General features: G+C 39.1%; 3 protein-coding genes across 4 annotated transcripts; 2 read left to right on the forward strand and 1 right to left on the reverse strand.

Annotated features, from left to right (window-relative positions):
• The first annotated feature begins 3289 nt into the window (after positions 1–3289).
• Positions 3290–4423, forward strand: LOC112769446 (uncharacterized). Its single transcript, XM_025813966.1, has 2 exons — positions 3290–4137; positions 4264–4423. Exons 1-2 carry the CDS (start codon positions 3290–3292, stop codon positions 4421–4423), a joined length of 1008 nt encoding a protein of 335 aa, XP_025669751.1.
• A 9518-nt stretch (positions 4424–13941) lies between these two features.
• LOC112772283 (xyloglucan endotransglucosylase/hydrolase protein 31) lies at positions 13942–15598 on the forward strand. The gene is made up of 4 exons (XM_025817189.3): positions 13942–14271; positions 14412–14512; positions 14706–14926; positions 15001–15598. Exons 1-4 carry the CDS (start codon positions 14034–14036, stop codon positions 15359–15361), a joined length of 921 nt encoding a protein of 306 aa, XP_025672974.1. The 5' UTR covers positions 13942–14033; the 3' UTR covers positions 15362–15598.
• A 1845-nt stretch (positions 15599–17443) lies between these two features.
• LOC112771799 (probable glucuronoxylan glucuronosyltransferase IRX7) lies at positions 17444–21164 on the reverse strand. 2 transcript variants are annotated; one of them, XM_025816619.3, is made up of 4 exons: positions 20389–21164; positions 19008–19682; positions 18659–18912; positions 17444–18530 (listed from the first exon to the last, which is right to left on the reverse strand). In XM_025816619.3, exons 2-4 carry the CDS (start codon positions 19623–19625, stop codon positions 18050–18052), a joined length of 1353 nt encoding a protein of 450 aa, XP_025672404.1. In that variant the 5' UTR covers positions 19626–19682; positions 20389–21164; the 3' UTR covers positions 17444–18049. The 2 variants fall into 2 exon arrangements, with proteins under 2 accessions (XP_025672404.1, XP_025672403.1); XM_025816618.3 differs by lacking the exon at positions 20389–21164 and having other exon boundaries at positions 19008–20280.
• Between the last annotated feature and the right edge of the window lie 4496 nt (positions 21165–25660).

The following is a 25660-nucleotide window of genomic DNA, read 5'->3' on the forward strand; positions in this document are numbered from 1 at the left end:
GTATCAGAGCCATGGTATCCTCCTTGAAGAGGATAGGTTGTTTTTCTTGCGATGAAATCGCCATAGTTTTTGTATTTTTTTCTATGCCATTCTTCTTTCCCTTTTGTCACTCTTTTGATGGGTTTTCACCTCACCGACTAGCCTATTTTTTCTGTCTTGGGTGTTTTTTCGAGTCGTATGATCAAATACCATTGCCATCCGCTGCTTACCTATTCTCATGAAGAAATCATATAGTTTTTGCTCTCTTTCAGCAGTTCCGTCTGCGTTCTCTCGTGACAGTTCCATCTGTGTTCTCTCGTGACAGTTTCGTCTGCGTTTTCTCGTGGTAGTTCCGTCTGCATTTTGTCTGTGTTTCTTTGTAGCAGTTCCATCTGCGTTTCTTTCTAGCAGTTCCGTCTGTACTTCCTTCAGATAGCGGCAGTTCTGTCTGCGCTTCCTTCAGACAAGCGGCAGTTCCGTCTGTGCTTCCTTCAGACAAGCGGCAATTCCATCTGCGCTTCCTTCTGACAGTTCCGTCTGCATCCGTTTTATCAATTTATGCAATTTTTTTCTCTTTATCTGCGTTCTCTCGTAGCAGTTCCGTCTGTGTTTTCTCGTAGCAGTTCTGTCTGCATTTTGTCTGCATTCCCATCCAGCAGTTCCGTCTGCTTTTCCGTCTGACAGTTCCGTCTGCTTTTTCATCCGGCAGTTCTGTCTGCTTTCTCGTATTGCAGTTCCGTCTGCTTTTCTGTTCGGCAGTTTCGTTTGCGTTTCCTTCCTTCAGACAAGCGGCAATTCCATCTGCGCTTCCTTCAGACTAGCAGCAGTTCCATTTGCGCTTCCTTCCGACAGTTCTGTCTGCACCCGTTTTATCAGTTTATGCAGTTTTTTTTTCCTATTTATTTCGTTGTTTTAAATAAGTTTCAAACTCAAGTTGTCACTTGAGTTTGGGGGAGATGTTAGAATATAATTAGGATCAATTAGGATAAATTAGAATTATTTAGTATATCTGAATATTTATTATAGAATATTACGTCTTTATTATTACGATTCTCTTAGTCCTTATAAATACCCTTCTATATTGTATCATTCCATACAATTTGAATAGACAACTTTAATACACTCAATAATACACAAATCCTTCCTCCAGTTTAGTCTCTTGTTTCTGACACTTCTTTTATATTTATATTTATTTCTGATGCTCTACTTTACTGTATTAAGCTTTTAATTAGCGTATTTTTCAATAAGTCAAGTATTTTCTTTTTATTTCCGCCATTATTATTTGAAGGTTATGGAAAAATAAGAGATTATCAGTATATAATTGTTACGGCCTGGCCCAAACCACTCGCGGGCCGGCCCGACCCGAGCACTATCCGACCCGAACGGTCGAAGGCGAGGAGATCCGTTGCTAACCCGGACACGCGTCCTTGACACGCGTCCCAGACAACTTCTCCACAGCTGTGCAGGAGTGGCCTTGAGAAAGGTGGGCCTGTCCTTGCGGGGCCCACCTCTGACACAGTATATATGGGGAAGGACCTACCCTTCCCCGGAGGTACGTCATATATCACTCCACCTTTTCCGCCTGCACACTTTATTGACTAGAGCGTCGGAGTGTCTTTGCAGGTGGCACCCCCCCTTCGCATAAAGTACTCGGGACCTCGCGCACCCCTGACCGGCAGTCCGCGCCTTGGCGAGTCCTTACCACCACCCAGGAATCCAACCCGAACCGTCCGGTAACTGACAACCGAACATTGGCGCCGTCTGTGGGGACTCGTCCATGGACTTCGTGCTAGTCGAAATGGAGGCAGGCCGCGAGGCCGTACCCGGAGGCGACACCGCTGGGGCGGGAACCCGACAACATCCAAGGTCACCCCCGAGGGACGCAACCCAATCACATGAAAGACGCCCCTTCGGGGGGGGACCGGAGACAACCACGCCAGAATAATGCAAGAGCTACGCCACAGGATGCAAGACTTGGAGCGCCGGCTAGCAGATAGGGAACGCGACCAACACACCCCAGAGCAGAGTCACTCCCGCTCTCGCTCCAGGAGTCGCTCCAGACGCACGCCTAGCCCCCAAGCTGAATCCGAAAGCACCGGGGGGAGAGGGCGCGCGAGAAGACGTCATGACCCTGTCATTTACGCCAGACGCGAGGGGCAGCGTACCAGGAACCGCGGCGACGAGGACATCCGTCGGGAAAGCAATGAGGGAAGAACGACGGGAACACGGGGACCCGTAATAATGGGAGTGACCCCATTCCACCGTTCCGTACTCGAAGTCCGGCTGCCAAAACACTTTGACAAGCCAATGGACATGAGGTACGATGGAACGCAAGACCCACTGGAACACCTCACGGCCTTTGAGGCCAAGATGAACCTAGAAGGAGTGGGAGACGAGGTAAGGTGCCGCGCTTTCCCGGTCACCCTGGCGGGACCTGCTATACGGTGGTTCAATAACCTCCCGCAGGGCTCGGTGATCCAATTCTCCGACATCAGCCACGCCTTCCTGGCCCAGTTCACAACCAGGATCGCCAAAGCCAAGCACCCTATCAATTTGCTAGGGGTGACCCAAAGAGCCGGGGAGCCGACCAGGAAATACTTGGACCGTTTCAACGACGAGTGTTTGGAAATTGACGGGCTGACAGACTCAGTGGCGAGTTTATGTTTGACGAATGGGCTCTTGAATGAGGACTTCAGGAAGCACCTTACCACAAAGCCCGTCTGGACAATGCAGGAGATCCAGTGCGTGGCCAAGGAGTATATCAACGACGAGGAAGTAAGCCGGGTCGTAGCCGCCAATAAACGGCAGCCCGCCTACAACCAAACCCGGTACCACGAGGGCAGAGAAAGACCAAAGGAACACGCCAGGGACGGCGGTCCAAGTAAAGTGCCAAAGCCATTTCCCCGAGTCGGGAAATTCACTAACTATACCTCCCTCACGACATCGATTACAGAAATCTACCAACAGATAGCGGAGAAGGGGATACTATCGAGACCCCGACCTCTGAAGGACAGGACGGGGGGAAACAAGAGCTTATACTGCAAATATCACAAGGGATACGGGCACAAAACCCAAGACTGTTTCGACCTAAAAGACGCCCTGGAGCAAGCAATCAGGGATGGGAAACTTACCGACTTCTCACACCTTATAAGGGAGCCGAGGAGACGCGATCGGGATCGCGAAAGTGAGGACAGGTCCCGGGCGACAAGATGACGCCAAGAGCCAGAGGGGGACGACCACGGTCTCACGGTAGTGAACGTGGTCACAGCAAGAAATTCCGCCCCAAGGTCGAAGTCGGCACAGAAAAAAGATGCCAAGGTCCTCGCGGTCCTCCTCGTCTGTTAGAAGTTCCCGGGGACTCCCATCCATCTCCTTCGGCCCCGAAGACCAATGGTTCGACGAGGCGCCGGAAAATTCCCCCATGGTCATCACGGCCAGGGTTGGAACCGGCCTCGTCAAACGCATCCTGGTGGATACGGGGGCAGACTCAAACATCATGTTTCGAAACATTTTTGATGCCTTGGGACTACGAGATGCCGACCTGGTGACCCACCAGCACGGTGTGGTAGGGTTGGGAGACCACTTCATAAAGCCGGATGGGGTCATTTCACTTCCGACCTCCGTGGGACAAGGGCAGAGACGGAGGACAGTGATGGCCGATTTTGTAATCTTACGAGATTCCACAGCTTACAACATCATCCTGGGGAGAAAAACCATCAACGACCTGGGGGCAGCTATCAGCACGAAGCTACTCGTAATGAAGTTTGTTACTGATGACAGATCCGTAGGATCCATCAGAGGGGACCTGGAAACGGCAGTCGCTTGCGACCACGCCAGCCTCTCTCTCAGGAAAAAATCCAAAGAAGCATCTGGGGTTTTCCTGGCCGACCTATATGCCAGGATAGATGACAAGCCCAGACCTGAGCCAGAAGGGGATTTGGAAAAATTTAGGGTCGGTGATGGGGACGAGAAGTTCACGTTCATAAACAGAAACCTTCCCCATGAATTAAAGGAGCCTTTGATGGAGATGATCAGAGCCAATGCCGACCTCCTTGCTTGGATGCCAGCCGACATGCCAGGGATAGATCCCCAGCTCATGTCACACCATCTGGCCGTCAGACCGGAGGCCAAGCCAGTGGCCCAGAGGAAGAGAAAGATGTCACAGGAAAGGGCAGAGGAGGTGGCCAGGCAGGCGGCCAGCCTTCTTGAAGCAGGGTTCATCCGAGAACTGGACTACTCGACCTGGCTATCGAACGTAGTTTTGGTGAAAAAACACAATGGGAGGTGGAGAATGTGTGTAGACTACTCCGACCTCAATAAGGCATGTCCTAAGGACTGCTATCCCCTGCCCAACATTGACGCACTCATCGACGTAGCGGCGGGGTACCGGTATCTGAGCTTCATGAACGCCTACTCTGGGTACAACCAGATACCGATGCACTGACCTGACGAGGAAAAAACGGCGTTCATAACGCCAGGAGGGATCTATTGCTACAAAGTAATGCCATTTGGTCTGAAAAATGCTGGCGCCACGTACCAGAGATTGATGAACAAAATATTCAGTGAGCTCATAGGCAAGACAGTGGAAGTCTACGTGAACGACATCCTCGCAAAAACCACACGACCTGACCATCTCCTGAGCGACCTGGGGGGCGTATTCGCGTCCCTCCGGCAACACGGCATGAGGCTTAACCCGCTCAAGTGCGCCTTTGCCATGGAGGACGGAAAATTCCTGGGATTCATGATCACCCAAAGAGGAGTAGAAGCCAACCCCGAGAAGTGCCAAGCGATTCTCCAGATGAAGAGCCCGGGTTGTGTCAAAGACGTCCAACGATTGGCGGAAAGGCTGACGGCTTTATCCCGTTTCCTCGGTGCATCGGCAGCAAAAGCCCTACCCTTCTTCAATCTGATGAAAAAGGGAATAGCATTCGAATGGACCCCAGCGTGCGAGGAAGCATTCAACCACTTTAAGGAGATCCTAGCAGCACCTCCGGTGCTCGGGAAGCCCAAGGCCGGAGAGTCACTCTACCTTTACCTGACAGTAACAGAGGAAGCGCTTGCAGCAGTGCTTGTAAGAGAAGAAGGGAAAGCTCAGCAACCGGTCTACTTCGTGAGCAAGGCTCTACAAGGAGCAGAGCTGAGGTACAGCAAGCTGGAAAAACTGGCGTTGACACTCCTAACTTCCTCCCGAAGGTTAAGGCAATACTTCCAGGGCCACCGTATAGTCGTGAGGACGGATCAGGCAATTCGCCAAGTACTCCAAAAACCTGATTTGGCGGGTAGGATGATGACCTGGGCCATCAAGCTCTCCCAATATGACTTGTAGTATGAGCCTCGGCATGCAATCAAGGCCCAGGCAATGACAGACTTTTTGGTTGAGGTAACGGGTGATCCCCCCGACGAAATGGGCATACGATGGAGACTCCAACCAAACGTCCGGGGGAGCCGGGGTCATCTTAGAAAGCCCGGCAGGAGTCATCTACGAGCAATCGACCAAGTTCGAGTTCCCTGTGTCGAACAATCAAGCGGAATATGAAGCTCTCTTAAGCGGCCTAATACTAGCTCGGGAAGTCGGGGCAACGAAGGTCGAAGTATGCAGTGACTCACAGGTCGTCACCTCGCAGGTAAGCGGAAGCTACCAAGCCCAGGACCCCCTTCTGCAAAAATACTTGGAAAAGGTTAAAGAAATGACAAGTCAGTTCCAAGAGGTCACGATCCAACACGTCCCAAGAGAAAGGAACACACGGGCGGACCTCCTGTCCAAACTAGCGAGCACGAAGCCAGGAGCGGGTAACCGGTCTCTCATCCAAGGCATGATGAAGGAGCCAACGGTCTCCCTCCATTTGACAAAGTCAAGCCCCTCATGGTTGGACCCCATCGCAAACTTCCTGGAACTCGGCAAGCTGCCTGACGATGAGAAAGCGGCCAAAACATTGAGAAGGGAGGCGGCCAGTTATGCAATCATACAAGGGCAACTGTTCAGAAAGGGGCTCAGCCAACCCCTATTGAAGTGCTTGCACCCCGACCAGACGGACTATGTACTTAGAGAAATCCACGAGGGTTGTTGCGGCCACCACATCGGGGGCAAAGCCCTAGCGAGGAAGCTCATCCGAGCTGGATACTACTGGCCATCAATGATGAAAGACTCGAGAGAATTTGTCAGAAAGTGTGTAAAGTGTCAACAAAACGCCAACTTCCACAAGGCGCCGGCTTCCGAGCTGAGCCTGCTGACGACCACACGACCTTTCGCTCAATGGGGAGTTGACCTCCTGGGACCTTTCCCAGTTGGCCCAAGGCAAGTCAAATACCTCATAGTCGCCATCGACTACTACACCAAATGGATAGAGGCTGAGCCACTGGCCAGCATATCTTCCTCCAACTGCCGGAAGTTCATGTGGAGGCAGGTGATAACCCGTTTCGGTATCCCGGAGGTCGTCATTTCGGATAATGGGACGCAATTCACTGACAAGAAGTTCACGGAGTTCCTCACCGGCCTAGGAATAAAACAGAAGTTTTTCTCAGTGGAACACCCCCAGACAAATGGACAAGTGGAGTCCGCAAACAAAGTCATCTTACTTGGCCTCAAGAAATGCCTAGACAACAAGAAAGGCGCATGGGCCGATGAGCTCGCTTCGGTCCTGTGGTCCTACCGAACAACTGAGCAAAGCGCTACGGGGGAAACCCCTTTTCGCCTAACGTACGGGGTCGACGCGGTAATACCCGTTGAAATCGGCAAACCGAGCCCCGGCTACTACTCGCAGGTGTGGACGAAGCGGTGGAAAAGGACCTGGTGGAGGAGACGAGGGAGATGGCCCACCTGTCAGAAACGGCGTTGAAACAAAGAATAGCCCTGTGCTACAACGCTAAAGTCTTCAGAAGGGATTTTGAGGAAAGAGACCTCGTCCTGCGACGCAACGATGTCGGTCTACCGACCCCGGGAGAAGGGAAGCTGGCGGCAAATTGGGAAGGTCTCTACAGAATTAAAGAAGTACTTGGCAAGGGTGCCTACAAACTCGAGAGACTTGACGGCAAAGAAATCCCTAGAACATGGAATGCAGGTAACTTGAGGAGGTTCTACTCCTAACTCGGGCACACCGACCAAGAGGCCTAACGGGCTCATATATGCTTGCTTTGTTAACATGTAAATTTTTAGCGCTTGTTACTTTTTAGCTATTTACTCCTATCGAATACTTGCCATGTTAACAAACTTGCCTAGTTGACGATTAATTCTCACTTGTCAAAATATTTTCTTACTTATCTGTTGCTTCCCAATACGTGTTTCACACAATTGCGTCCTAAAACGGCAGCCCGGGACTGATCACCCCGGGAACCATTTGGACCACAGCCATAACTAACGGCGGCGACAACACGACCAAAGCGGTCCAAAACCATTACCAACGTAAAACGGCAAAACGGGCACAAGCAATAAGCCCGCCCCGAAAAGGCGGTAATGAAAACAATACAACAAGCAAAGACAAAAGATAATAATGGCAAATCGGCTAGACGACTAAGATAAGCACAAGTTATAAAGTTTCAAATTGCAAAACGTTCAGCAAAAAGTTCAGCAAATCCACACTAAAATATCCAAGTTACAACAGATCACTTCCTAGGCATATCGACGATCTTGCCATCTTGGACCATCTTGAAGACCCCGATAGCCGACGTATCGAAGTCGGGAGCCACGATCTTCACTTGAGCTTTCAGGGCATCTTCAGTCATAGAAATCGCATTCTTCCCCTGCTATTTGGTCGCTTTCAGCTTCTTCCTGAGCTCCTCGACCTCGGCTTTGGCGGCTTTAGCCAGCAAGATGGCTTGGTCACACTCCTTCTCCAAGCCCGCCACCCGACCTTGAGCGGCATTCAGCTGACTCTCCAAGGTCATCTCCCGCTCGGCTAAACGGGCCACCGTCTCATCGGAAGCCTTCAGTTTCTCCGCGACAGAGGTCGCTTTTTCCTCCGAAACCTTGAGCTTCTCCCCCGTCTCGGACAACTGGCTCTGGAGCAGCTCGACTTGTGCTTTGAAATCATTGTTAGCCTTGCCAGAGGATTCAAGTTTCCTCCGGAGAGCCTGCATTCCCGACAACTTGAACTCAGCCTTTCGAGCTATCACGGCTCCCCGGAGCAAAGTCCGGTACATCCATCTTGCCTGCCCGGCCAGGTCAGTGCCGAGAAAGTGCTCCTCCGTCCCAGGGATCAGCTGGGAGTCAATGAATTTTGTAGCATCAAAGTTTCTCTCCATGATGGTGAGAGTCCCCTCCGGGCTGGCAGACGCCCTCCGCCTCTTAGGAGTATGAATGAGCTCCACATCATCATAGTCTTGGTGGGAAGAGGATGAGTGCCCCCAACGGCCGCCTCTTCGGGAATGGGGGAGCTCTGCACCTCGACGGGCTTCTTCCCCGTCATAACGGCGTCCCTGGGAGAGGGCTCAGCCTGACTCTCCTTCTCCCCGGAAGGACCCTCCGACCTCCCGGCATCTCTCTCCTCAACCTTCTCTTCATCGCTTTCCTCGAAGAAGGTCTTCATCAGGTTCTCAAGTCCCGTTACTGTAGCAGACATTTCCACTGCAGCAAACAGACAAACACATCAGTCGTTAGATCAGGTAAAGCAAAAGGTGACAAACAACACAAACACAAAACAAGATGACTCACGGATATAGCTCCTGGCGGCCTCCCGTTCACCCATAAGGAGATAGGGATTCACGGGGTTCTTCTCAAAAAGAGCAAATAACACATCGGCTATTTTCTTATCTACAAAGGACATCCTTTTATACGTCACCTTAATAAAAGAGTTCGACCCCGCCCCAAAACTCCAATAAGTGGGGATAAGGCGCTCCCCCTCTAACGACAACCAAAAGGGGTGACGCCCTTTAACGGGGCGGACTTTGAAGAACTTATCTTTGAACCCATGGTAGGAGTCCTCAAACAGACCAAATATTCTCCTACCTTGGGCAGACCGGAAAGAGGGGAACCCTTTCCTCGCTTTCCCTTGTTTGGAGGGATTGGTAAGGTTGAAGAAGAAGAGAAAGACATCCACCGACACCGGCAGCTCGAGATACTCGCAAACCATCTCGAAACAGCGGATAGAAGCCCAGCTGTTCGGATGGAGCTGTGACGGCGACACGGATATCCGACTAAGAAGCGCCATCTAGAAATCGGAAAACGGTATCCGAACGCCAACCTGAGTGAACATGGCTTTATAAAACCAAATCCAATCAGCAACCCGGGGAGCATGAAAGTTGATCTCATACAACCGCTCATCGGAGGCAGGGACGATGGTCTCATAATTGAGCTCCTCGTCTGTGCCACCACAGAGGTACCCGGCTTGCCGGAACTCCGTCAGTTCCTCCAGATCCATTTGATTCGGAGAATCTTTCACATCGGAGGTCACCCAGGCGTACGGGTCGTAATTTGCGGCAGAAGTAGAACATCGAGCGACAATGCGAGGCATACCTACAAGTGGGGTACCACTCCGTTAGACTATGAAATCGGGAGCCCGGAAAATACCCAGAAACTACGATAATCCTGCTAAACAGTTAAAATGGAGCATGGACAAATCTACACCTATCAAGCAAACCGCCCAAAAACCTACCCTGGAATGGTACCCCTCCCCTAACTCATCTACCTAAGCACTGGAAGGACATCCAGCAACGAAAGCCAAGCAGAGTAGCAAACACAAGCAACAAGCACACAACAATAAAACACAAACAAAGCGCAAGAGAATAGGGATGGAGAGTCACCTGAATTGGTTGCAGGAACTTGAAAGTGAAGGAAGAGGCACAGAGACGCTCGAACAAGAAGCTTTGGATATCAGGGAGAGAAGAAAATGGGAATAGCAAGAGTGGGAGCAAAAGAAAGAAGAAACCGTTTAAAAACCGCTGCACAAAGCGCGAAAAGGCCAGGGGTAAAATGGTCTTTGCGCGCGGGGTTTTTATAACCCATTATGAGCATTTAATGCTCAGCGCGAAGAACAAGAAGCTTTGGATATCAGGGAGAGAAGAAAATGGGAATAGCAAGAGTGGGAGCAAAAGAAAGAAGAAACCGTTTAAAAACCGCTGCACAAAGCGCGAAAAGGCCAGGGGTAAAATGGTCTTTGCGCGCGGGGTTTTTATAACCCATTATGAGCATTTAATGCTCAGCGCGAAGAACGAAGCGACAAAACGGTCGCCTCAGCAACCAAGAGACACGCGCGCAGGGGGCACGTCCCTCCCACGGCCAGCCAACCCGGCGACAACACACGAACGAAGAAGCCACGCGCCATCAATATCCCCCACGATCATTACTGGCGCGTCGGGGGCACACCCTTCCCCGGAGGTACGTCATATATCACTCCACCCTTTCCGCCTGCACACTTTACTGACTAGAGCGTCGAAGTGTCTTTGCAGGTGGCACCCCCCTTCGCATAAAGTACTCGGGACCTCGCGCACCCCTGACCGGCAGTCCGCGCCTTGGCGAGTCCTTACCACCACCCAGGAATCCAACCCGAACTGTCCGGTAACCGACAACCGAACAATAATAATTATGGTAATTAAAAATAAAAGATCCATGTTATGTCATCAATACTTTATATATATCATCTACAAAAAGTTGTGTTAATCCATACATCATCTAACATTAAACTAAAGACAAAATTCATTTAAAATTAGATCAACATTTAATGTGTCTATAGACAAACATAAAAAACACTAGAGTTCAGCATAATAACGAACACAAAGAAGTATAGTCTTTTTTAAAATGAAGAAATTAGTAAAATAAAAATAAAAAATATAATTACTTTTAAATTAAGATAATAAATTCGTACATAATAAAAATTATAAATTTAATGATAAAAAAGAGAAAATGATTTTCCTAATATGGTAAAAAATGTGAGTAGAAAGGTCATGTGAGAGCCATTGCACATTGTTTCAGGGTTGGTATGATTTGGAACACATTCCACATGGTCCCATAATTATTTACATGACATGATTCCATAGATTAGGAATTCCCATAATTTCACTATTTTGATTTTGATGGTACATTAACTTTTCGAGAGAATGATACCGCACTAAATCTCATACCATTTCTTGTAGGGCATAGGCACCCCCCAACAATAACCCAACAAACACGTTCGTCCAATTCTTGTGCCATGCATAGTCCTTAACGGGGTTCCCACATTACAAGAATCGAGTTTCATAACTTATGATTGCCGACTAATTAATTGATATACATCCCAAATCAGATTTAGTTGAACAAATTAATGTATTTCAATTTTCATATAAGCATATGGTATAATAATTATGACACTACATTATTAGTACATTCATTCTTCAAGAGTTATTACTGTATCAAATTAATGCCTATTATCTATGTTTTAACAATGACTTGTTCATTCCAACTATTGTTAGTTAATATTGTGAAATAATTGTCGAAAATGAAGCATTAAAGATGGTTGTGCATGGAAAAGGATTGACAATGAATTTGTAGCATAAAAGATGGAAGCAAAATTGCGAAACATATGGAAGATGAATCCACATTGCACATGATGATGAGAACAACTTGCGTAGTTGAATTGTTCTTCTTTTGTTTCTTTACGAAAAAGCAGGGGTCTTTGTATTTGTATTCATCCAACTTCCAATCCTATCCATTATCCAATCAGAGACGAGGAACCATGCAAAATTTGGCAATTATGCATTCACATAACTAACCTCCACATTTAGCAAACTACTACGGAACAAGTTTCATTTGGTATTAACAAAATTAACCACCATATAACAAAATTAACCACTACTTTATCCATATATATCTTAGTTGTTGAGATTTTGCATTTTATTATTGTAAGGGCAGTTGATTAGACATAATTTTTATTGAATGATTGTTAGAGACAAAACGTACAAAGTTGTTGATGTTGCAAACAGAGTGATGAAAGCAGATAATAATTATATACAACTGTTTGTTAGCAACAACGGTGCATGATTGCATGAAATAATCAAAGAAGCTTCAAGTTGAGATATATTTTCCGGATATAAAAAAAATTATATGTTGTCAAATAGGATTTAGCTAATATTATTATTGAAAAATTTTAAATATTTTCATTTGATGAATATAAAATAAATACATAAAATTAAAATTTTAAATTTTTTATATTTTCAATAATTTTTTTTTTGTTTTATAATCGACAAGTACTGTTAGGGAGAATAACCATCCGGATACTAGGAGAATAAACATCTCATGTCATAACTCTTGACCTTTTGGATCTAGAACTCTAGTACCATATCATGAAACCACTTATCCCAAAAGCGTAACCTGATAGGACAATGTAAGGCTTGGTTTGGTAAATCTTTTCGAAGAGGTGCATGTGCTTTTTAAAAGCTCAAGCTCCTCATTTTGTGTTTGGTAAATAAAAAAGATCATGTACTTGTGCTTATAACTTTTAAAAGATAGAGGTACTTTTGAAAGCACCTAAGATAGAGCTTTTCAAAGTTGGCTTGTGCTTTTCAAAATTTAAAAGTCTAATATAACCTCATATGTTAACTAATTTTCAAATTTAATGCTTGCATTTATGTCTATTATAGTATTTTTAAATTTTAAAAGCTATTTTACCAAATGCAATTGTTGTTGCTTGTGATTATTAAAAGTAATTTTTAATTTGATTTACCAAACATAAATGCTACAACTTTTAAAAAGTCATCTTTTAAAAATTAGCTTTTATAAGCTACTTTTCAAAAGTAAAAGCTTTACCAAACTAAGACTAATAGTCATATTTCTAATACTTTCTAAATTTTCATTGTACACGTTGTACGCTTAGACTCCCTATGCTTATTCTTAACATGTGTCTTACCGTTTCTTTAATCATTTTGTAGGTTGTGGTTGGTTGTGAGTTCCTGTCGAAGTTGCTCATTGAGTGTTGACTAATCAATTATTCAACCCTCATTACTCTGGGTAAAATGGCAAGAAAAAGCTGTTATGTGTATTAAGTGTGTGCATATTTTCCTTTTCTTTTTCTTTTTTACTTTCGATATTAAAAAGTGATCAATAAAGAGAAAAGAGAAGACAAAATGGAGGTGTATGTATAAAAGAAGTGAATGTAAAAAATAGTATAAATATTATTTCTTAATAAACTCATTCAAATAGCATGTGCACGTAGATGATCAGTTAACAAATTAATCATGGTGTATTTGTGTATATTTATAATATTGGTTTATATATTTTTTAACTAAATAATTAATTATTAAAATAATTAAATTTATAATATATTAATAACCAAATTTATTTATAACAGTATAATATTTTTTATGAAATACTAAATATGTATTTTTCTGGTATATCAAAATTTTTATAAAGTGGCTAATTAATAGTTGATTTTTCATATATATATATATATATATATATATATATATATATATATATATATATATATATATATATATATATAAACCCTAAACTCTAAATACCAAATATTACATTATAAAAATTTGTATGCAGTTATTTTTATGTGAAGTTAATATTTAAAAATTATTAGATAATTGATAAATTTAATTAAATTATTATCTAATAATTTTTAATTATCAATTTCACGTAAAAATAACTGTACGTGAGTGTTTACTCATTACACATAATTTTACAAAGAGTGAATACCCCACCTGGCCTCTGACAACTAACTCGAAAGGACAACGAGACCCCCAAAAAAAAAAAACACCCAATTCGGTCCTTGATATTTTTTTTGGAACTGATTAGCTCCTGTGTCAAAAAAAATAATATTAACTTTTTTTTGACACAGAAACCTCGTTGTCCTTTCGAGGTAATTGTCAGAGATCGAGTTGGATTTTTTTGTCAAAGACCTCGTTGCCTTTTTAAATAATTCTCAGAAGCTATTTTGGGTTTTTCTCTTTTACAAAAAAATGTTTAGTATTAGAAATTAGTAACCAACTTTACCAGTCCATAGGAAGTGTGGGGCCCTCCAAAATCCCTATAAATACATACACATACTCTAACTTTTGGTAGCCACAGTCTTCCATGATCACTAACTATAACTTGTAGGCCATCAACCCTGCATTTTAAGCAGAGTCACTCTGTTCCAACAATGCCATCATTGCTTTCCTCTTCTCTCCTTCAAATGCTTCCTCTTCTATTCTCTCTTATAATCTCACTCATGCTTTGTGGAATCATTGCTGATGAGTCTCCACCTTCACCTGGCTACTACCCTAGTTCCCAAGTTAGTTCTGTTGCCTTTGATCAAGCTTATAGAAACCTTTGGGGACCTCAGCACCAAAGACTAGACCAATCTGGCTCACTAACTATTTGGCTTGACTCTTACTCTGGTACATTATTAAATAATGTGCTTCAAAAGAAAATGCTTGAAAATTTTGCTGAATTGAAATGACACGTTCATGTAACCATGTAACAACTCTATAGCATTATTATGCTTCTTAGACATTTTGAATTTGTTTGTTTAAAACAGGAAGTGGATTCAAGTCAATCCGGCCGTATCGATCCGGATACTTTGGTGCTGCCATTAAGCTTCAATCTGGTTACACTGCAGGAGTGATTACATGTCTCTATGTGAGAATCATTAGTGTATAACTCTTTAATTAAGAATCAATTATGCTTCGTGTACACTAAAATCAACTACCAAAGTCAGCTACCAGTATAAAATACATGTTTGAATACAAATACAAATTGATTGTAGCGTACGAATAACATTTTTTATTAAGAATATATCCATTATTATTAATTAATTTGGGAATTGCTGTAGCTTTCAAACAACCAAGACTACCCAGGAGACCATGATGAAGTGGACATTGAGTTCCTTGGTACCATCCCAGGTAAGCAATATGTGCTGCAGACAAATGTGTTCATGAGAGGAAGCGGAGACAAGAATAATGTGATAGGAAGAGAGATGAGGTTTCACCTTTGGTTCGATCCAACACAAGATTTTCACCACTATGCTATTCTATGGACACCCACTGACATCATGTAATCTTTGTTACATATTCATAACATTATTATTATTTTGTTATGATTGTTAATATAGATGAATTTGAATGCAGATTTTTGGTGGACGATGTTCCAATAAGGAATTACCCAAGAAAGAATGATGCAACATTCCCTGAAAGAGCAATGTACGTGTACGGATCAATATGGGATGCATCATCATGGGCCACAGAGAATGGTAAATACAAAGCTGATTACAAATACCAACCATTCATTGGAAGATACAAAGATTTCAAGCTCCAAGGTTGCACCACTCAATCTTCCTCCTCATGCCAGCCACCCTCACCTTCACCACCTGGCTACAATTCACTAAGTCCTCAACAGTATAATGCAATGCAATGGGTCCAAAACAATTACTTGGTCTATGACTATTGCCGTGATCCCAATAGAGACCATACCCTTACTCCAGAATGCTAATTAATTATTTATACTCTTAAAGGGGATGGTAATTGAGATGACCCCACCTGCTTAATTAAAGTGTAATTGCAAGGGCAGTTGAGCGTCCAAGCCACCCCCAACATTCAAGATTGTGATGTATTTGTTGTTTCTGCCAATTGTGTGTTTAATTTTCACTATTACTTATTGAATTAAATAATTCAATTTGGATGCATGTACCAAAATATATATATACATCAATTTGTATGCTTTTTCTAATATAGGACTATATCTCTTATCTTTCTTTCTATACATTTTTTGTATTTATTTTTCTTAAAAGTAATTAAATCAATGATAGATATATATAAACAAAAATTCGAATTCATGGTGTGTCATGTATAAGAGAAAAACGGACCATGTTCCCTTGAAAGTTGAAAGTAAGCCGTGTGAAAGATAACTATTGGACTATGTTGCTGAATTATTGGACCCCCCCAAAATAACTATATATTCAATATATAACAGAAAATGATAGTGTTTCTATCACATAGAATTTTCTCAGATCATTCTTTTGATTCTCATTACCATGCGAGTATTAGTTTAGGGTTTTTCTATATGTCATGTGATAGACACATTAAACTATATGGTATGAGCAAATTTTATACATGCCTCATTGGCTCCTAGGCCAAGTTGAAGTGTATTTGATATTTCACGTGAACTAATATCGATCTTCCCCCTAAATGGCATCTTACGCAGTTTAGTACCATGGATTTCTGTTTGATCTCGTGAATGACCAGAAACCTTACTTTGTCGTTTAATTGTGGCATTGTCAAATGTCACATGAATGGAATTAGGATACTACCATAGTTGCTGCATTTCCCCATGCCTTGTTTAAAAAGAATGATTTGGATTCATGCAACTTCATTGGCTTCACACACTTTCCATTTTGATCCTTTGACTTTGTCACGGCCTCACGGGGGATACAAATACAAAGGCAATGTTTGTTTTTCTCCATTTTCTTTCTCATAATTTGTTTTTGTTAGGCACCGTATCTCCTAGCTCGACAGGTTAACGAATAATTCGTTGCGAATCTGAATTCCATTTAAAGGTCTGTCATGAATTACTACATACACAAAACAAAATTCGAACTCCAATACTTATTTAAGCGGACGAGTCAACCGATCACTTTGATTTTCTTATAATTATTCTGTCACCTCGTTGGGCGCTCGTTGGGCGCTTTGATTGGTTAATTTATTTTTATTTTTATGTTAATGTTTTTTTTTCCCTATGTTAATGATGATCTGTGTGAAAATCCTAAACTGAAAAAAAGATGGTCTTTCTTTGGACTTCTGTTTTTTGGTAAGGAGGTCTTTCTTTGGACTTTATCATGGTATTTATCATATCCAATGATTCTAGACCTTCAAATAAAATTGTACTGGATTTGGATGCTAGATTAAAGAGATAAGGAAAATATGAAGCCCAAAACTGTAGGGTAATTGCTTCTGGACAAGGGCCTAGCCCATTGAAAAAGTTATCAGTAAGACTCTGTCTCATTGAAAGGGCCATGTGTTTCTCTTATCTTTATTTGTGGATCCATTTTTTATATATTATAAAAAATTTAAGAAAATTGATCAGCTATGTGATATTGACAAGGGTCAGTCATCATTTGGTCTTCAATTTCATGAAGCAATTTAATTGAATATGTTAAATTATTTAGTAATTTGCAGGCATTATCTTTGCATGAAGATATCATAGATTCATAGTACTCACCTGATTAACCAAATTGGGTTGGTCCCCCTGATTTTACTTTCCTATATTTTACTACAGAAATTATTATTCTTAAATATCCTTTTGTAATTCTCAGAAATTATTTAGAGTAACGTACTTTGAAATTTCAATTGAGTTCTTCCACTAATGAGTAAACCATGTTTTGGAAATTTTAAACAAGAAAACAAAGACACTTATGATTCACGGATTCACGGATTAGGAAAGAAACAGAGACTGCACAACTTACTGAAGCTTTGATAGCCAATGTTACTAACATAACACGTTAATAGAGGCGCTCATGCAACGAAAATAAGTTATTGGGAGTTGGTACAAAAAAGCATTTTGGTACAAGAACAAACAGAGAGAAAAAGACAATGAAAATTACATTCCATTACAGAGTGGCCAGCTAGCTTTTAAGCTTTAGCTACCTACCTATTTTTGAATGCTGACATTAAGCATTCATTCACTCATAAAAACTACACTCCAATGCCACCGTTGGATTCTTTCTCCCTCAATTAAATTTCACGTCCATTCCTCACCTTACCCGTGACCACACTTATTCACTGCCTCAATCCAAATAACAACAGACGTACACATTTCAACTTCTGACAATTCATCACTTCTCAGTCCCAACACCAAAAAATATACATATACTATGACTGTTTATTTCACATCCATATCATGAATTCATTTAATAATTAGTATGGTTTATTTACATCGGAAATTAATAATTATACAACAATGGTTGCTTTGCCATGTCATAAAGAATAATAAACCCTCCACGTTAGCATTAACGAGCTGGACCAAAAGTCGCTACTCCATAGTTAATATCCATCCATCTACCCTCTGTGTGGTGTGGTCCCCACTGACACATAGCCAGAGACCGAATTCAAAATCGAATAGCTGTCATCCATCATCATATGCAGCCAGCAATTCCAAGCTGGGAAGAACTTTAACCCGAAAGCCTTACGTGTCACTCTCCAATTCGCCAGAAACTGTAGACCTACCGTAAGACCTACCAAGCTTCTCACTCAGACTAACCAGAGTCTGCCACGTGGCATCCCCTTCCTGCACCTCCTCGTTGAACATCAGGGCCCGCCTCGTTCTCGGGTCCCACAGGTTCCTCTGAATCGCCGTGAGGTTCGTCGCTGCCACGCGCTCAAGGATCCTCCCAAGCTTCCCGACGTCCCTCTCGGCCACCCTAACGGAAATATCCGGCCACCTCACGGCAGACGAAAACGGTAACCGAATACCGTCTGAGATAATTACGGGCACGCATCCTAATAAAACAGACTCAACCAGTCTGGGACTCCAGGGGGCCCACCCAAGTGGACACAAACAGAAAACAGACCTCGCTATCTCTGACTGGTAACCGGCAAACCTATGCCTCTTGAGGTAAAATCTCCGGTCACCGCTGAATTTACGCCATATCACCGTCCTCACTCTCCTAAAAGAAACAAAAATAGAAAAAACGTCAATTCAGCAAAAGTTTTTCAGTTAAAATCCAAATGCGGCTTAATTATTGATCAATGATGAGAGTGTGGGGTCATTACTGATTAATTAGTAATTACTTACTTGCTGTAAAACCTTCCGCTTATGTTCTTAGGATGAACCTCCATTTTCCCACGGAAGAACGCAAAAATGTCTCTGCGTCCGTTCGCCGGAGAATTCTTAGCAAGAGTCTTCCGTACACTTTCCGGCGACACGTAAGGCGGTATGACTACATTCTCAACTTGTTGGCACGGGTGCTGGTACTCAACGCCGAACGTCTGCAACACTATTGAGTTCTTCATTATTTCCAGTATCCCATGCTGCATGGCCACATCTTCCTTCAATAAGAAAAGAAACAAGAGAGTCAGGTCATTGGAACTAAGGAAGAAAGAAAATGCACGCAAAAAAATGTGTGGAGTTATTAGGTAGTTACGAGATTGTGGAAACAAGCGCCAAAATCATGGGAAGCGACGAAGACGTGGTCGGATCCGGAGGTGCGGTTCCAGAAAGGGTGGTGTGTGGAGATGAGTTGCACCGCGGAGGAAATGAGGTTGCGGGCGTGTGAGATTGAAGGGAAGCCATTGACGGTGCTGAAGTTGCAGGAGACGTAGACCGGGACGAAGAAGAAGTCAGCTTGGTTGGGGTCAAAGGTTCGAAGGTCGCTGGTCAAGAGTGCTCTGTGAATGGCGACTTCCGACGCAAACAAGTGAGTGCTGCACCTCTCGTTGGTTAACCAATCTGTGTTGTACTTTGATGGGAGCTCGTAGATGAACACCTTCATATTCTTGAGTTTGCTTGCAATGTTGCTGGATTCTAACAGTGTACGAGGTACAACATGGGATTTAACGAAGTTCTCGGTTGGTTCTGTCTTTTGGGCGGTGGTGTTGTTGTTATTGGTGATGAGAAAAGAGGTGAAGAAGTAGAGGGAGAGAGAGAGCCATAGAAGCCATTTGTAGTATCTGCAGAAGCAGCTTCTATCTTGTTGTTGCTGTTGATAATGCTGATTGAGCTTGTTGTAGTTGTAGCCATGTTTGTGATGAAAGAGGTTCATCTTCACATACAAGCCCCTACTACTACTACTACTCTTTGGGGGTCTCTGGTTTTTGTGCTGTTGTTCCACCATTATTGAAGAGAACCAAGAAATAAGATAAGAGTAGAAGAGGTACAAACAATTTTATTATTGCTAGAACTTAGCACCAAAAATAAAACAGTTGGAAGCATTTATTATTTATTAGTACGTGTTTTCGATATCTGAATTCCGAGACTTCACTAATTATTGAAGAGGCATTATTTAACTAATAAAAAAAACAAAATAGGAAAGGGGAAAGAGAATGGATTTTAGAGGGTGATGTTTGTTTTTTGAGAGAGTTGTATGTGAGTGAGTTCACATGGGGATGATCAGAATGTAGCTTGGGCCTTATGTATGTAGCGTTCTTTATTTCTTTATTTCTTTCTACAAATTAAATTAATCTAAATATAATCATGTGATGAGATATGATATGATATGTCAACATGGTTTGGTTCCTGATCAGCATATCAATTAATTAAGCTCTAGACTTCAAAACCATTCTAGTAGTGTCCATGCATTGCACCACATAAAGCTCTTTTAGTAACATCAACTAACAATAAGGCTTAAATACACTACAACATACCATGTGAGAATGAAAATTAAGTTTGGAGTAAACATGTGCAAAAAAAAAAAAAAACATATTTATCGATTATATAACATTCTTGAATCCATCAAACTCTAACCGTTAGTCCGTTACTATAGTTTAGTATTGCTTAAGCAAAGTTGGATAAGATAGATGCTTAACTAATTATTTAGCTCGTTGTATATGTAGTATCTTCGATTAGCAGCAATTAATGACCTCATCTTGGACCTGCATAAACAAACAGTTGGAAAGTTAGAAACCAGATCGGAATATTGAAGGAATAGAATAGAATATATGAGTAGAATTCAGAATTAAAGGACGCAAAAACTGAAAAGTATAAGAAATAAAGAGGTATGTGGGCCGTAGCATTAGCATATTTGCAAAGCTCCAAAAATAATAAACCCTTTAGCAAATTAATTAGTGTTGATCTCTTATATATAATTAGCTTGTGTATGTCTCAAGCTAAGGCTAAGATAGTAAATTGATTATATATATATATATATATATTAGTAGTATATGATGACACCTAAAACCAATTCGAAACGAGATATTTTATGTTAAGGTAACGCCATTGGAGGAATTGATAAGTTTAGGTAAAACTTTTGCCATATAAGCATTGATGCTTATTCGATTGAGCAAAAATGCGTCTTTACTACGTTGCCATCATTGCTTGCTACTAGTGCTGTTTTCGTTGTATCCTTTTTTGTCGCTGAACCTATCATTTGCCAAATGTTGATATGTGTGCTATAATATTAGCTACTATATTTTATAAGTATAACCGCCATAAAAAAAAATTTCTCTATTGGATGGTGGATTATGTTCATGAATAAATTTTGTTGTAACAAAGAACTTAATTAACCCTTGCTGATTATGAAAATATGCATCGGCAAGAATAATATTAAGCTTTTGTATACTTGAAAGTATATTATAATGAGATTGGGGGGTTGGATGAATTATGACAATACAACTAATAACTTTGAACATAGAATGTCCATGCATGAGCAATTTGACAATTTATAAATATTTATAAATTAATTATATATATAGTCCTTATCAAAAGTAGGAATAAATAATAAGAAGGGAAGGATTAAGGGGCATGGGAAGAGGAGTTTGAGCTGGAAAAAAGAGTCCCAAAGAATTGTTTATGGATTAATCGACCCCACTAACACTGCGATGTGAGCTGTGTGAGCACATGGAGAAGCTCAAAAAGATAGAATCTGGCAATGCAAAATTATGAGTGTAAAAAGGGTCAATGAAAGTAGCCTTTGGATACGGGAACAAGAACATGTTCCGATGTGTGCATGTGAGAGACGCCAGAGCCAACAATGCAAACAACAAAAGCCTCTCATCCTCATGTGTTCCATTTTCAATGTGTGGGGACTCCACATAGAGTATATTTCCTACCCTATCATATGCTTCACTTGTGTGTACATGCATTTCACTGCTCACTATGCCCATTCAGGCCCCTTTATATTTTATTTCCTAACATTATCACTTTATTCATAACCAAAAACACCACCAAGCTTGTACCATCAGTAGAAGAATAATATTATCATTCATATTTATGCTGCCCACCATACAAAGTGCCTCTTGACCCTCCCTTGCCTATCCATCTTGAACAAGTATAATATATGAAAAAATATATATGTCTATTTTCTTATAAATTTTCAGAATTAAGGCAACATATTATTGCTTACATTTATTACATGCTTGTTTGGGTGTTATTATTTTGATGAAAAAAAATCTTTTTTCAATAAAAAAATCTTTTTTTATTCTTTAGTGTGTTTAGCAAATTTTTAGTAGTAAAAATAAAAGTACTAGAAAAAAAAATATTTTTTGAGTAGTTGTAATTTACATTTTTTTTTAAATTTCTTTTTCTAAAAAAAAGATATTTTTCATATAATAAATACACAAAAAGTACTTATATATTATTATACCCAAACATAATTGATAGATAAAAAATTTTTTTGCATGAGATATCCAAACATAAAATTACTTTTACTTTTTCATAACATCTTTTAAAAAAAGATAACTCGAAAAAAGATTTTTTTTCTTAGAAACTCACCCAAACAAGTCTTATATCTTACTAATTCTATAACCAAATATGTTATATATTACCCTCACCTTATATTGAAATCAAATTTTTTTCTCTAAAATTAAAGAGTTTCTCTTTCTCTCTCTCTAATCTTTATTTTTCTCATTCTTTTACTCACTCTATCTCTCTTATATATTATTATTAATGATTAATTACAAATTTAACAATTAAAATCTATAACATGATATTTTTTAATTATAATTAAAATTAAAATTAAAATATAGCTATATTATATTACTAATTTAACAACTAAAATTTATCACACGTTCTTATTAAAATTGAAATAAAATTAATAAATTCTCTTTTTCCATCTTCTTATCTACCTCTCTCCCATTTTCTATTTTTTTTCTACCATTCCAACTCTATATATAACTTATAACTTATAATTTATATTTTGTATTATTAGTTTGACAAACCAATATGCCACGAGATATTCTTTCATAATGACTAAAATAAAATCTTTTTCTCCAAAATTAACAAACTCTTCCTCTCATTCTTTTTCTTTGTCTTTCTCTATCTTTTTTCTCTCATTCTCTATCTATCTCTCTAAATTTTTGTTCTATAAAAAATAAAATTAATAAAATAATATCATTTAAATAAATTCATAAAATTATAAAAAGTAATCCCATAATATTATTCACATAAAATTATTATTATTATTATTATTATTATTATTATTATTATTATTATTATTATTATTATTATTATTATTATATGCACATTATTATAGTTTTTTTATTTGATTTTAAATTTTTATTATTTATCTTTGTAATTTATATTTTTGTTTCTCTTCTTTTAAATATTTAGTATATATAATTTAAAAAAAATACTAATGTTATGATTAATAATTAAAATCAAGATTTAATTGTTTCAAAAAAATAATTTTACATTAATTGTATAACTATTAATATAATATTTTTTTACTAATGTTTAATTATATATTATATTTATAAAAAAATATTATTTTTAAATAATAAATATGAAAATTAATTATTCCGCAACCTCTTAATTGAGTATGGAGAGACTATGCCATTTGAGCTATTACTCATTGGCATTTATACAGTATATTTAATACCTAATCAAACGTAAATATATATACATTAAATTTTTTTATGTTTTAAATAATTAATATTAAAATTAATTATTAGTAAAAATTGAAGATGGTCTAAGTACGGGACATCACAATAAAAAATACAGTTCTTTTATTCAAATGGTAGTAGAGATACTCGAACGAGCAGAAGCCAATGTGAAAGAGGATAGTCTCTTTTTGTAATGATGACCTTATGTCATATAAGAATCAGTCTCAGAGCATAATCCAAAATCAAGAGAGCCCTGGAGAGATATCAAAAGGGATGTGAAAGAAATTTCTGTATTTCTGGAGATAGCCAAAAAAGATATTTAGTTTCTTATTGGTAATGGAGGTAAAATAAGTTTTTGGGAGGATATTTGGATGGTGAAGTCTCTGGTGGCTAGAATATTAATGGCTAAAAATGGCTAAGAGTTGACCTTCAAATAAAATAATGACACCTGGTAGATTTGGTTTCACAATTTTTGAATAGTCTGAAGGGTGGTTAAGAGTGTGCAATAATTACTAGGAAATTATTATGTGGATAGAATTGTCATTTGAGGTTATTTTATGTGTTGTTGGATCCTGGACAAAAATTTTATTGGGCCATTATACAAAATAAAATCAAAACTGCACAAGCATAAGGTCTAATAATTTTTTTTGGCACAATTATAAAATAAAGTTTATTTCTTCAATAATTTATTCCTTAGTTTATTTGTATTTCTCTAAAAAATAACCGTAAAAAATATTATAATGCCCTAAAAATTTTATTAAGGGAACAAAATTAATATTTTTTTACAAGATATATTTGTAAGATTTATTTTTTATATTTGTTTAAAAAATTGTTGGATTGTAGAGTGTTCGGTTTTTTTTAATAATTATACAAAAAAATAATAATGAATTAATATAAATATATTAATATTTGTAAAATATATATTATAAACATTAAAGTCAGTCACCAATATAAAATATATGTTAGAATATAAATACATATTTATTATTTATTATATACTACTGATTTTACAACTAAAATATGCCACATGTTATTTTTTCATTGCAATTAAAATCAAATTTTTCTCTCGAAAATTAAAGAGTTCTCTCTTCCTCTCTCTATCCCTTTCTTTATCTCTCTCATTCCTTCACTCACTCTATCTCTCTTATATATCATTATCAATTACTAATTATAAATTTGACAATCAAAATATACAACATGACATTCTCTAATTACATTCAAACAAAATTAAAATTTTGAAATTGAATATAGCTATATTATATATTATATTTATATATTACTAACTAATTTAATAACTAAAAAGTGTCACATGACACTCTCTTATTAAAATTTAAAGAAAATATTTTCTTCCAAAATTACTAAATTTCCTTCTTACATTCTCTTATCTACCTCTTTTTTTTTCTATTTCTCTCTATCATTCGCACTCTATATATAATTTATATTTTATATTAGAAATTTGACAAATAAAAAATGTGCCACCAAATATTCTTTTATTGTAATTAAAATAAAAAAATTGTTAACTTCCAAAATTAACAAACTCCTACTCCCATTCTTCTTTTTTATCTTTCTCTCTCTTTTCTCTCATTGTCTATCTTTCTCTACCATTTTGTTCTACAAAAAATAAAATTAACAACATAATATAATTTAATTAAAAATTTTTATTATATACATATTTTTTATTTAGCTTTAATTTTTTTCTACTTATTATCTTTCTAATTTATGTTTTCACTTTTTTTTTTCAAATATTTATTGTATATAATTTAAAAAAATACTAATACTGTGATTAAAAGTTAGAATTGATATAAATTTTTTTATGCTAATATCTAATTATATATATATATATATATATATAGAGTAACAAATATTATTTTTAAATAACAAGTATAAAATTAATTATTTTTATTTGTACAACAAACTTAACACCTAATTAAATTTAAGAGTATACAAGTTATAAATTCTTTCAAATTTTAGATAAGGAATGTTAAAATTAATTATTATTAAAAAGTTAAACTCTTTCATATGAAATACTAAAAAACTTATTGTTAATTTTGGAAGCTAAAGAAAAATTTTATTTGATTACAATAAAAGAATATTGGGCGGCATATTTTGATTTGTCAAATTACTAATATAAAATATAAATTATATATAGAATGCGAATGATAGAGAGAAACAGAAAAAAAGAGAGATAGATAAGAGAATGTAAGAAGAAGGTTTAGTAATTTTGGAAGAAAATATTTTTCTCTAAATTTTAATAAGAGAG

This window comes from Arachis hypogaea, chromosome 18, assembly GCF_003086295.3.
Source record: "Arachis hypogaea cultivar Tifrunner chromosome 18, arahy.Tifrunner.gnm2.J5K5, whole genome shotgun sequence".
NCBI lineage: Eukaryota > Viridiplantae > Streptophyta > Magnoliopsida > Fabales > Fabaceae > Arachis > Arachis hypogaea.

Bases quoted from the DNA above. Each gene is read 5' to 3' on its own strand.
- LOC112769446 (XM_025813966.1), top strand. From the start codon at position 3,290: ATGCCAAGGTCCTCGCGGTCCTCCTCGTCTGTTAGAAGTTCCCGGGGA. The intron at 4,138-4,263 runs GTCACAGGAAAG...ACACAATGGGAG, and splicing joins GCCCAGAGGAAGAGAAAGAT to GTGGAGAATGTGTGTAGACT.
- LOC112772283 (XM_025817189.3), top strand. From the start codon at position 14,034: ATGCCATCATTGCTTTCCTCTTCTCTCCTTCAAATGCTTCCTCTTCTA. The intron at 14,272-14,411 runs GTACATTATTAA...TGTTTAAAACAG, and splicing joins TTGGCTTGACTCTTACTCTG to GAAGTGGATTCAAGTCAATC. The intron at 14,927-15,000 runs GTAATCTTTGTT...ATTTGAATGCAG, and splicing joins TGGACACCCACTGACATCAT to ATTTTTGGTGGACGATGTTC.
- LOC112771799 (XM_025816618.3), bottom strand. From the start codon at position 19,697: ATGGTGGAACAACAGCACAAAAACCAGAGACCCCCAAAGAGTAGTAGT. The intron at 18,913-19,007 runs GTAACTACCTAA...TTCTTATTGAAG, and splicing joins GCGCTTGTTTCCACAATCTC to GAAGATGTGGCCATGCAGCA. The intron at 18,531-18,658 runs GTAAGTAATTAC...TGTTTCTTTTAG, and splicing joins AGCGGAAGGTTTTACAGCAA to GAGAGTGAGGACGGTGATAT.